This window comes from Prinia subflava, chromosome 5, assembly GCF_021018805.1.
Source record: "Prinia subflava isolate CZ2003 ecotype Zambia chromosome 5, Cam_Psub_1.2, whole genome shotgun sequence".
In the NCBI taxonomy this organism is placed as follows: Eukaryota; Metazoa; Chordata; class Aves; order Passeriformes; family Cisticolidae; genus Prinia; species Prinia subflava.
In genome coordinates this window covers 18509896-18522015 of record NC_086251.1, presented here as the reverse complement: position 1 = coordinate 18522015, position 12120 = coordinate 18509896, and the positions used below count along the sequence as shown (strand labels likewise).

At 48.3% G+C, this 12120-nt stretch overlaps 1 protein-coding gene across 1 annotated transcript in view; it reads left to right on the top strand.

Moving 5' to 3' along the window:
• Nucleotides 1–6861, top strand: part of PNPLA2 (patatin like phospholipase domain containing 2) — a 30080-nt gene extending 23219 nt beyond the window's left edge. The window contains exons 7-9 of the mRNA XM_063398252.1: nt 47–179; nt 577–699; nt 1518–6861. Coding sequence (XP_063254322.1) covers nt 47–179; nt 577–699; nt 1518–1782 — 521 coding nt within the window. The 3' untranslated portion in view covers nt 1783–6861. The remainder of the gene's footprint in view (nt 1–46; nt 180–576; nt 700–1517) is intronic.
• The last annotated feature ends 5259 nt before the right edge of the window (nt 6862–12120 follow it).

Sequence of the window (12120 nt, the reverse complement as noted above, 5' to 3'; positions counted from 1 at the left end):
GAGAGTCCCCCTGAGGATATTCAACAGTGTTTTCTTCTGCCTTCAGCTCTCCTGGAGGCTTGTGCTGAAAGAAGTAGTTTCTTGACTGGCCTCAGCAACATGCTGCCTGTGCGTGTGGCCACGGCCATGATGGTCCCCTACATGCTGCCTCTGGAGTCTGCAGTTTCCTTCACTGTCAGGTAAGCCTTGGCCTGGTCCCTCAGTGGTGCTCTGCCCATTGTAGACAAGAATTCGATGTAGCTGTGGTGTTTGAATGGACAGAGAGTGGGATTCTCTCTAATTCTGCACTGCTGGTGTTCCTGGGGAAGGAGCTCCTGACAATTACCAGACATGAATAAAAAAACCAAACAAACGCACAAAATCAGAAAAACCAAGAACCCCAAACTTTTCCTGTCTCCCTATGTCATTTAGTTGCAGTCACTACTTCCAGCTTAAAGGAAGATTGCTGTGTGCTAGAACTTGCCCCAGAAAATGGTGATAAATTTTTGAGCTGTAAGAGAGACTTTGAAATTGGTGTTCTTTTCATCATATTCCCTTGCGTGGCTCAGCTAATGGTTGTCTTCTGTCTCTTTACAGGTTGCTGGAATGGCTCCCAGATATCCCTGAGGATATAAGATGGATGAGGGAGCAGATGACAGGAATCTGCAACTATCTTGTGAAGAAAGCCAAGAAGAAACTGGGCAGCCATCTTTCTGCCAGGTATGGCTGCTTTTCTTCACAGCACTGTTTGGGAGGAGCCCTTCATTTCTCCTTACCCCTTTGAATTCTAGAGATTCTGTTCTACCGGAGCAGAGCAAATAAGGCGCAAATTGACCAGAACGATTTACTTGTGCTGAAAAGCAAATCTGGTCCATGGTTCCTTGGCTTCCTTAACTGTTGGACAGACTCAGCACATGATCCCCTTCCTTTATCCCATTACAGGGCAGACCCTGTAATGAAGCTATCACCGTAGCAGCAGGTTAGAGGATGTAAGTCTGATTAAAACAGTATGCCAGCTTATTTCATGCTCCTTCTAGGAGACAGAGGTGTTTGCCTTGGGTGCTGGCCCAGGATCCCTTAAAAGTCCTTTCCAAGAAGTACTTGTATTCAAATCACCTCTTCTACCTCAATAGCTCAGCCTGTTTTTTGTGGGGAGGGAACATGGTGGCCAGGGAACACAGGAGAGTTTCCAAATGAGCCTGAGTGCGTGCCTGTGCTTCTGCACTGAACTCCTGCAGTAGCCCCTGGCTTGAGGCTGTGGCAAGACTGTTGTGTGGATTAGAACAGGAAACTCTCACAGTAGTAGTCAGGGCGTCCAGCTGTGATTTGATCCTAGTACAAAGGTGTAATTCTTACCTAAAACAGTTCATGATCTGAATATGAGAGATGTGAGGGGGGAATATGGGCCCACAGACACTTCTCACTAAAATCATGTACACCAGTTTAGTACTAAACAGGACTGTGGTTCTGGAGCTCTAGTCTGGTGACCTGCTCAAGTCTTCCCATGTACTGAGTCTTTGCACGTATTTGCCTTTCAGGCTTTACTACCACCTGGAGCTTGGAGGGCCTCAGAAGCTGCCAATTTCTCCGCCGCCACCTTGTGGTGATGCACTGCCCATGTGGATAAGAAGCAACCGCTCGGTTTCCGATGTCATGATGAAGTGGGAGGAGTATCAGCGCCAGCTCATGCTGGGCTTGCTCTGCATCAACGTGGACATGCAAGCCTCCCTCTTCCCTCGGGAAGGGTTTCAGCTAAAGCTTCCACCTCTAGACTGTGCAAAAGAGTGCCTGCCACTCTTCTGAGCTTGCTGCTGTGAGGGGACGAGGGTGGACGGGAAGGGGAACAGACACAGGGTGGGACCAGTCTCATCCCTCCACAGCAGGCTGCCCCTTGCTCCTGAATATGCTGCAAAGGGGGTTTCCCCGGGATGGAGACTGATGGAATTGACTGTAGCCATTTGTTGCCCACTGGGCCAAGCAAGGGACCTTTGTGTTCACAGACACACACAGGCTGATTCCTTGCTCTAGACTTGTGGTGAGGCCTGGCCATTGCCCATGGCCAGGCTGATGCTGACCCAGCTGGGCTCTCCCAAGTAGTGCACTTTGAATTGCCACTGGCTTTTTACCGCCAAATAACCAGGATGTAGATGACGCTCTCAAGTTCATACAGCTTTTACCTCCCTTGGTTTTTCAGAGCATGTGTCTTGATTCCTCTCCTTAAATCATCTGACAGCCCTTAGCTCTTTGTGCTACTGAAAGATGAAGTAGCCTCTTGCCAAACCAATTTTTCTCATGGCTTTCAAATCTCCTCTTGACTTCATTCTCTGCTGAAACCATGTCCTTTCCTCTCTCCCTTAATTGCATCCACACTGGAAGCCGGAGCTGGTCCTGCAGCAAACTACACTGGAACTGCAGAAGTGCAGGAAAGTCTTATATTTTTCCTGATTCATGTTGTCTGGGTCTCTCCCTTTTTTGATTTGGGTCCTCAGGGAACTGCTTTGACTTGAACTCTGAGTGTTAAGTGATTGAGCTTATTCTTATTTAAAGAAGTAATTTTGACAGATTATCTTTTCCAGGGAAACATGTTGAATTTGAGGCCCTATTCCTGACTCTGTGAATGGAATTGGTGTGAGGTTGCCCTGAATAAAGCTCAGCCTGGCTATCTCAGGATCAGCTTAGCAGCTGAAGCAATATGAAGTGCTTGTAGGAAGATGAGAATTGTGCAGGGCATGTTATTTTGGAGAGGTTTGTGGTGGAGTGTCACAGCAAGTGCTGGGGAGGTGGCTGCCTCTGACAGGGGTCAGTTGGGCTTTGCTCCTTAAGGGGCTGTATAACTAAGGCAAATTCCAGGTGGGTGATACAGAATGGATCTCCTGCCAAACTGAGGCTTCTCTCTCTCTTTTGCTCAGAAAGTTTGGTTGTTGAGGCTTTGGAGTGAGAAGGATTTAGGCTTGTAGCTATGCCAGCATCACAGCTTGACTGTTACGTGTTGTGGCTCACAGGTCCTGCTCTGCAGCTTGCAGCAGTAGGAGCATGAGGAGTGAAGTTAAGACTGTTGATGCACATGCAGCCACTTGGAACTGGCTCCTCGTAAAAGACCAGAGCTAGTGGGTCTGTAGCAGAGCAGGACTCTGCCTTGAGGCACTGCCTTCTCAGCAGTGGTCTGGTGGTGGCTTGTGTGAGAAGCATGAACTCCCTGCTCCTCACAGGGTGAGACCTGGCTTCCTGTGGGGATTGCATGAATTTAAGCTTAGGTCTTCACACTCTGACAAACTCAGCTCCTGATATCTTTTTCTGCTGCTTGTCTTGCTGTATGAGGCGTCTTCTACCTCTCCGAGCACAAACAGTGTGCAATGGCCAAAGCAAACATATGCTGTCTCTGCTGGGGAGCAGGACAGGCTATCTGAACCTGATTATGTAGCCTATACATGGAATAGAGATTTTTGATAGACTCTGTTTTGCTCTGTTTAGATTTAGGAAGGGACAATAAACCCAGAAGTTGTGCTAATAACTGGAGAAAGTAGTAAATCTTCATGAGCAGTGTGGGTGACGGGATGGGTGCTGTTTCCTACAAGCACAGTTGTGCACTGGGCATGGGTTTGGTGTTGTGTGGAGACTGATAAGCATCAGGACTTTCCTGCAGTGGCTGTGCCAAGCTGGGAGGCAATGGAGTGGGCCTCTGCCAGTGCAAGAATGAACTTGTGACTTAGATTGTCACCCCACTGCCCTTGCTGGATGTAACTTACCTATGTAACACAAGGGCCTGTGTAGCTTACAAAGCAGGCCTGCACTTATGCAGTCAGATTTAGTCTTAAGCTTTGCATAATTAAGTCAGTTAGGGAACAAAGAAGTCACTACAGGAAGAGAAAAAATTGGAGGATTCTGAAATCTGAATAGAACATTCAATTACAAAACAAGTCAATCTTGTGATTGTTTAAAGCCCACAGAAAAAAAATGCGAGATGCTAGTGGAAGTGAACCAGCAACAAGCTACTATCACTTAGTGGGAGCAGGATGAATTTCGTGAAAATTGGAACTGAGAAAAAGTGTTCATTTTGTGGTTTGGTATGGGATTTCTTTTCTTCCACTGTTTTGGACTACCTTCTTGGGGGGAATGACACATGCACAGCTACTTAGATTGCTAAATGCATATCTCTTGTCCCTAGTGCACACAGAGGAATTGGCAAGAACATAGAGATAGTTAGAAGCAAGAAATGAAAGCATTTTATCCAGAAGCAAAACATCTGGGAGGGGCAAAACTGCATAAGGAAAATCCTGTGTTTAGAAGCTACTGCCCTTTTGACTCTGCCTTTTTTTTTTTTTCTTTTTTTTTTTTTTTTTTTTTTTTCCTTTTTTTTTTTTTCCTTTTTTTTTAGCTAATATATGCATGGAGAAAAATGATGCAAGTATTTTTTTATCCCTTCTTCCTGGACTGGTAAAACCACTGAGTGATTATGTAAACCACTAACTATGAAACAAAATACTCTTGGCAACAGAGTGTGCTGAGGTAGCAGCTTGCTACCCTTATCCCTTGCCTTTTGCATCAGAACTGACTGGTCTGGTGCCGCCTGGGCTGATGCCACTGTCTTCCAGTGCTCTGATCCAGAAGGCTTGGGCATTCTGGTTCATGCATTTCAAGAGAGCAACAGCTGTGCCTGGTAAAAGGTCTGAGTTTTCACCTCATCTGTAATTTAATTTATTATATTAACTTTTCAATGAGAAACTTTTGTACACTTCAAGCTAAACCACAAATCAAGGCCTGGCTTTAAAAATAAAGGTATTAACTCTTCACAAGGAAATCCCTGGTTTTCCTATGGTAATTTTCAGGGTATGAAGAGATACTGGGAAAGTACCACTTTGTATTAACCTTTTCTTTGTATTTCTTTATTCCCCGAGTGATACAATGGCTATTATGTGATAGCTGGTTAGCTTTATAGATTTGAGCTCTGATAAAGGAACTGCAGATCTGTCCAAAATACCTCAAACTACCCTTATTTTCCTTTTGAAAAGTTTCACCCATTTGCTTGAAATTCTTGCTGCTCATTCATCACAGATTGCAAAGGATGAAGGAATTAGGGAAGATCACCTTTCCCACTGATGTAGAAAAGGGCTGTGTCAGCTTGGTGAGTGGATTTTTGTTATGCAGTGCTGCCTTGTCCAGATGAGACCCCACTCTTTTTGAAATCTCGGGAAGCCTTGTGATAGGCTCTGGATTGGGTATGGAGGGGTTTATTTGTGATAGTGCTCACTGGAAGTGTTCAGCCCCTTGTTCTGTGTGTACCTCATGGCATGCGGAGTTATCCTCTGGGCAGCCATTGTGACTAACCCACACTTGCTGAGTCCAAAGGAGCAAGGCCACATGTGGCAGTCAGTCCTTTCTCCAAAAGGTGTGGCTGGGCAGCCCAGCAGAGCCTGTCTGCTCTCCAGTGTATGGTGAGTGGGAGGTCAGGTTCCTGGACAAAAATTTATCTTGCATCTGTTTCCAATGGTTCTTATAGCATTCAGTGGATTCCTGCAGGAGTCCCAACCCTTGCCATTTCCACTGTTTCACATAAAGGGTCTGTGCATTCAGCAATCCACTTTTTTTTCCTTCCTGTGTTATAACTTGCTGCTTTTAACAAGGGTAATGGTGACCTTGTTGTGCATCTAACCAGCCCCTAACCTGTACAACACTGTAGAGCTGTTTTCTGTACAACAGTCCATGCCTATGGCATTCTCTGTAACCCACAATTAGTGTGTAGTATAATTGGTTTGGTTTGCTGCCTGCCCTACTGCTAATACTGTTGCAAGCTGATTTTCAAGGGATAGGAGAAAATACTGACCACTATGTAAAGGACCTAGGGATTGTTTTCTCATGGCCTCTTGGAAGGCTGTACACAGCAACACTCAGACCAGAGGAAAAAAGAGAATCTGCTGTCTGCCAGCACTAGGATGTCCCTAGTACTTTTATATTCCCCAGTGGTTTTATGAATTTATAAAAATTACCTAGTAATTCAGTACTTCCTTGGAGAAAAGAGCTCTCACTTTCGCCAAAGCAGTTGTGAGAGAAATACCTGAAACTCTGTGTGTTTATTTCTTGGGGGGGATCCATTTCTACTAAACATATGCCAGCTGTGGTGGGTGGCAAGGCCACCAAAGTCAGAGGGCCTTGCCACCAGCTTTCTCAAGCTTTGTTTCTGTCTTCTCCTTAAATCCGTGAGAGAATGGAGCATCTCACCTGGATGCCATGGCAGCCAGCTGGTTTGTGCCAAGCACATGCTGTGCCTTCACAGTGGGCTCTGGCCTCCTGTTCTCTGGTGTCTGCCTTTCTGAGCAGCATGACTCGCTCCCCTCTCCTCTCCCTCCTTCCCCTTGTGTGCTGGTGGGACATTGCTTCTTTTCCGACCTGCAGCTCCACTGGGACAGCCCCTAACTGCACCCGTCTCACTCTGTGGATCCACACCAGCCCTCCTGCACAGGGAAGACAAAACTCTAGTTCTAAACACAAGACTTGGAAATGTAACTTTGAAATAAATACCTCGCACTTCTGGGATTTTCTCTTGTTCTTGAAAACAGCATCTAAAGCAGCTCTTTGAGCTTGGTGTGTCCTGGGACTCCACTGCTGCCACTGATTTTGAGAAGACCCTTAAGCACACACCACATGTGGAGGTCCTGTGGAAATTACTGGTGTCAGAGCAGCAACTAGACCAGCAATAGCATACACAAGTTATGTATTTACGTGGCAAAGTCACTAAGTAGTGTTCACAGTCACTTTAAAAGTTCAGTATTAAATTGTTGATGGCTTTTTTTTCTTCCTGTTTCTATTTTCTAATGTTTTGCTGAAGAAAATGTAACTATTTATTTTGGCAGAAATATATCTTCTAATAAAAACTTTCTCAGTATATTTACCTGGCTCTGTTAGGCTGCTTCTCTTGATGTTTAAAGGTTTATTAAATATTTTTAGATGTGCTGTATGATGTGGGTTTGGTTTGCTAGGCCCCAGCCCATTCAAGACCCTCTCCAGGTCAACATTTATCAGTACACCATAAAGGGCCATTGAGCTGGAGGTGGGAAAAGGCTGCAGTTTGGTCCAGTTCTGATTTACTCAAGCCTAAGTGCTATTAGGCTCTGTCTATTGGAGCTTTGTGGCAGACCTCGCTTTCCAGGAGGAATTAAGCACCCTCTTGTGGGAATAGCAGGTGTTTGGCACCTGTTGAAAGGGTTAGTAAAAAGTTATTCACAGATTTGAAACTTCTCCATTACTGGACCACCTCTTGAGGAAACTGACCCCTCTTTCTACAGAGTCTGTTTCCTTGCTGGTGAAATGGATGGCACTGGCTGTTGTGTGTGTGCTAATTCTGACAGATACGCGGTGTGCCCCGGTTACTCTGCAGCTGCAGTGCGTGGAAACCACCGGCCCTGCGGTGTGGGAGCCCGGGGCGGTGGGCGCGGAGCCGCGGCCAGGCTGCGCCCCGGGATGGCCGGAGCAGGGACAAGAGCCTCACACCGGCTGGGGCTTGGCCAGCGGGCGCTGCAGGGCTCGGGCTCCGCTGCGTCCAGGCTTTTGACAGCCGGAAACTTTAGGAAGAGACTTTGCTATGGGCTGTGACGTGAGGGGCACAAGTGCTGTAATTCGCATCATAGGATGCAGCTGGTAAAGCAAACAGCTTTGTTAATCTCTAATGACCGCAAAACAACAGAAGCCCCAGGCCGGTGCTGTTAATCAGTGAAATGGATCCTTCTTCCCTAAAGCCGCCCGGGCGCTGCCCGCGGCTCCGCCGGGGGAGTGGCCGCGAGCGGCGGGGGGTGCGCGCCTTTCCTGCCCTGGGGGTGCCGGCGCTCGTCCCGAGGGCCCGGCCCGGCTCCGCCGCTGCCCGCCCGCGGCCCCGCTCATTTCCGGCCGGGGCCGCCCGGCGCCAGCGGCGGCTCCGCTCCGCCACGGCGGCCGCAGGTGCCGCTCGCTCCCGCCGCGCCGGGCTGGGCCAGGTAAGCGCCGTGCGGGGAGTCCGGGGCGGCAGCGGCGGCAGCGGGGTGAGGGTGCGGCGCTCCGGGGCCGGTCTCCTCCCCGGGGCAGCTGCCGGCTCTGCCCGGCCGGGGTGCTGGGGAGCGGCTGTCCCAGCGGAGAGCCCCGCCGGCCCCTCACCCTCACCCTGGCCTCTCCGGCCTCTGCCGCCGCCCCCTGCGGCTGTGGGGAGAGGGCGGCGGGGGCTGGGGGCCCTGCGGGTCCGCGCAGCCACGCGTGCCCGTCCCCAGCTGCCGGAGGGCCCTCTCCGGTGACGGCCGGGAGCGGAATGTGCACGGTCCCGTGCAGTGCTGCCTTCCCCCGCACACAGCGCTCCTGAGGCGGGGCTGCGGCCGTGGCACGGCGCGGGAGCGCTCTCCTGGTGGGCTCCGGGATGGGGAGCTGCGGCCTCTTTCGCCTTCTCTCCTTCTCTGTCGCTGGGGAGTCCGCAGGCAACTTTGATATGAGGTCAAGGAACTTTGGTCTTTCTTGTTGAAACTGAGTGGAGACCTTGTTATTTTCTCTTTTCCTTTTTTCAGTATCCTTTGTTCAGGGAATATTCTTTCTCGCCATGGTTCAGGTGCAGATGACACTGCACTGTCCGTATAAAGATGCTGCAGGTTCCTACAGCAGCTGTGTTGGTGCTGCTTCTCCTTTTCTGGATGGAAAAAATACCAGAGCTTTTGCTCTCCTAAGACTGCAGTGTCTTTCTCTTTAGTATCCTGCACTCATGGGATGCACTTGGGTGAACTTGTGTGTTGAACCGAAGTCCTTCCTGCAGGACTTCCTGAAAACAGCTGAGGGGAAAAGAGGTCAGGCTCAGACACAGGGAGATGGCTGTGCTCGGGAATATCCTGAGGAGGCAGGATAATCCAAACACAGCTTGCTTGTTTAGTTGTGACCCGATGAGTTCTTGCTAATTCTGATGGTGGCTCTGCATCAGAGGGGGCTCAGAAAACCTCACTTTCTAGCTTTGCCTTACGCAGGCTCAGGGGCAGTTGTATCTTATTTTTCATGTTCTAGAGCTACATTTATTTCAGAGGATAATCTAACTAGCTATATGTAGATGAAAATATATCTACATATACATCTCCTGAGGGTTATGAAAATTGCTATTCTTGATCAAACAGATAATCAGTTTGGTCTGTCCTTTTGCTGGCCGGTTCAGGTGGTCCAAAGGAGGTTCTGAAAAGCTGCAGTGAGCTGGGGTGGAAGAACCCTCTCTTTTGCCAGGACACCCTGCTCCACAGAGAGTGGTGTGAGGCCTGAGATAGAACATTTCAGAATCCTTCATAAGATAGTATAAAATGTCTTTGAAGCTACCTTGCTGGGCAAAAAAGATTCTCATTCCTGGAGCATTTTTTCTTACCAAGAGCATCACTCTTTTCTTGGCTTCTTGTGGCAAGCTACAGTGGGAAGAATGAGCATCCACTTGGAAAGTCTGCTTGGATGTTTTGTCACTGTCAGATAGGAAAATTTCTCCCCCCCACCCCAGTTTGATGCATCTGATGAATCGAGAGCCACCTGGCTATGGCCTGAGATGGTGCTGCAGAGGGGGCTCCACGTGGGGCTGCCTTTAGCAGCACACACACAGTGCTGGGGAGCTGCTGTTCCTGTGACCTTGCCAGGCAGCCTCAGAAAATGAACAAATGGGATGAGGACAATTGACAGCAATAGAAATTACATGGGCTCAGCTCCATGCACGATACTCTTCATGGTCAGAGAGCTTTAAGGAAATCGATCCCTATGTACGGCAAACTCGGTTTGGTTTCCACAGTGCAGCTACTCACTGTCTAAATCTTTTTGATTTCATAAGGCTGCTCTGGGAACTGCGTCCTCCCTCTTCTCCTCCCCTGCTTGCAGGAGCTCATCTTGGATTGAAGGGCAGTGATGAGAAACTTCAGCTGTAGCAGATGTGTCATATTCCACTGAGTGGAGCAGTGTCTCCCCTTCCTGTCAGATGCCTTGGCTCGCTGTCTGTGTAAAGTGAGGTGAAATACTTGCTTTACTCTGTACGTCTGAATCTCTCAGGATTCATCTGTTGTCCCACCAGAATGGCAGAATTGCCGCAATTAGTAAGAGCTTCTGTTCTTTGTCACTGTGTATCTTTGGAGGTACCCCTAGCCCAGCAGCTTGAAAGGGAGGTGGATGTCCTGATTGACCTTTCTAATATTTTCCTAGCAATGTTCTCTTTTCTCTTTTCATCCTGCACCCTGAGCCTTTGATTTCTTGGCTGACGCTGAGAATTTCCCTCCGCATGGCCCTAATGCACATTTTGCTAAGCAAACCTGACCTCTGCAGCTGTGCAAGGAGCACTGGGGTGGATCTACTGAGTATTCCCATGGGCTTCTGCTGTGGCAAGGAGCACCATGTGCTCTCCTCCAAACATAGGATCAAAAGGACTGCCAGCCCTAAGCTTTTAAATACCACCACCCACACATTAAAAAAACCAAACCATGAAAAGACTTTTTTTTTTCTTTTAGATCATGTTCTTAATTTGCTTTTTCCTGCTAATTTCTGATTATCTTGGAGATTTCTCCATGTCTGTTTAAGCTGCCAGGAATGCTTGAATCTCAGTATTTCACCTCACTGCAGGGCCTAGGTGCCTCAAGCAGAATAACAAATATTGTGAGCTTTGGGAGAAACCAACACCCAAAGCAGCAGTGGATTGTGGTACTGTGGACTTCCACATGAAGGCTGGAGCCATGCTGGGCTTTCCTGTGCTTAGTTCAGGTTGAGTAACACGGCTGGGAAGCTCTGTGGACTTCTTAACCAAATGTTTTTCTCTTAACCTTGTGTGACAGAGCACTAAAGCAGCAACAAATACTGTCTTGTGCTCTCAGAGACTGGCTTTAAACTAATCGTAGGTTTGTTTTGGAGGAAATGAGATACGGTGCAATGCTTTGGAAGGGTGCAGTGTTCTTATCTGCTTGGCATAACTGGAGGAAAATCTGTCAAGGAAAAAGACTGAGAGCAAGGAGGCTTGTCACATCCCTGCTTTCCATCCAGTGAAGTGTGTGACTGCAGTTAATTTAGCAGAGATGTCATCTGAAGGAGGAGCTCTTGCCTCTGCTTCTGCACCTTCAATCTCTGCAGGTACCAGACTTTGTATCACTGTTCTGCAGCAGTTACTGCCCCAGCTGTGTGGAAGGGACTGCCTGGTTCAGAAGGATGTCTGAGGATTACACTCACCTGAAAGCCCTGCAGGAAAGGCTTCTGTTGCTCTGGGGATGGCAGGAGAGCTCTGAAAATACGCCTGGGAGCTGTGAACCTCCTGAGATTTGCTGCGGGGGTCCAGCTCTGCGTGGGCTTGGGGCTGGCTTGAGCTTGCGTTGTTGGTAAGATCCTGGTGGATGTAGAGCTGTCCCTGCTCATAGCAGGTGAGGTACCATGGGCTGAGGCAGCCTGTGTTTCTGGAGAGATGAGACTATGAATAAGGAGAAAGTTCTGAAGACCTACTCTGCAGCTTTTGGAAAGAATTAGCCTTTAGCACACATGCTGGATGAAAGTAAAGCAGTGCAGTGAAGGCTTTAAAAAGCCTGATTATTGTAACTGTGCAATAAAGGTAACATATCTACCTGTTTATTGCTTCCTACTTGAAGCTCTTCCAATGAATGACAGGCAGGATATCTGCAGACCTTTGGAGGAGTAGCTGTGTGGTGTTAAAAATAAAACTGAGGAATTTCTAAATATGTCATTTAGGCTATGGAAAGCAAGCCTTTTGGGAAAATTTCAGCCACGTTTGGATATAGCTAGGTGAGTCAAGCCTCTGGAAAAGGAGAGCAAGCTTGCAGGCTAGCTGTAAGGCCTTGGCTGAGCATGGTGGGAGCTGGGCAGAGGTTCAAGTGCAGGGAGGCAGATATAACACATCCTACAGGAACTTGGTGGCCCTCACTGTTAGTATTCAGTAGCTGAATTCCTCTCCATTTCAGTCAGCATAACATCTGTGAGTAAGAAAATGCTTTTATCTCTTTCGTTTTCCCTTCTTCTTCCCTCTGGAAAATGAAGAGGAGGAAGCCAAGCTCATCTCCAGCTGGGAATTGAAGTGGTAGGTGACCTATAGGTTGACAGCATGACAGATGTTGAAGTCTTATCTCCAGACAAGATTTCTGCCTCCCTATAAAACACTGCTTTGTCTCCTGGCAGGGAATAGTGGGGCTG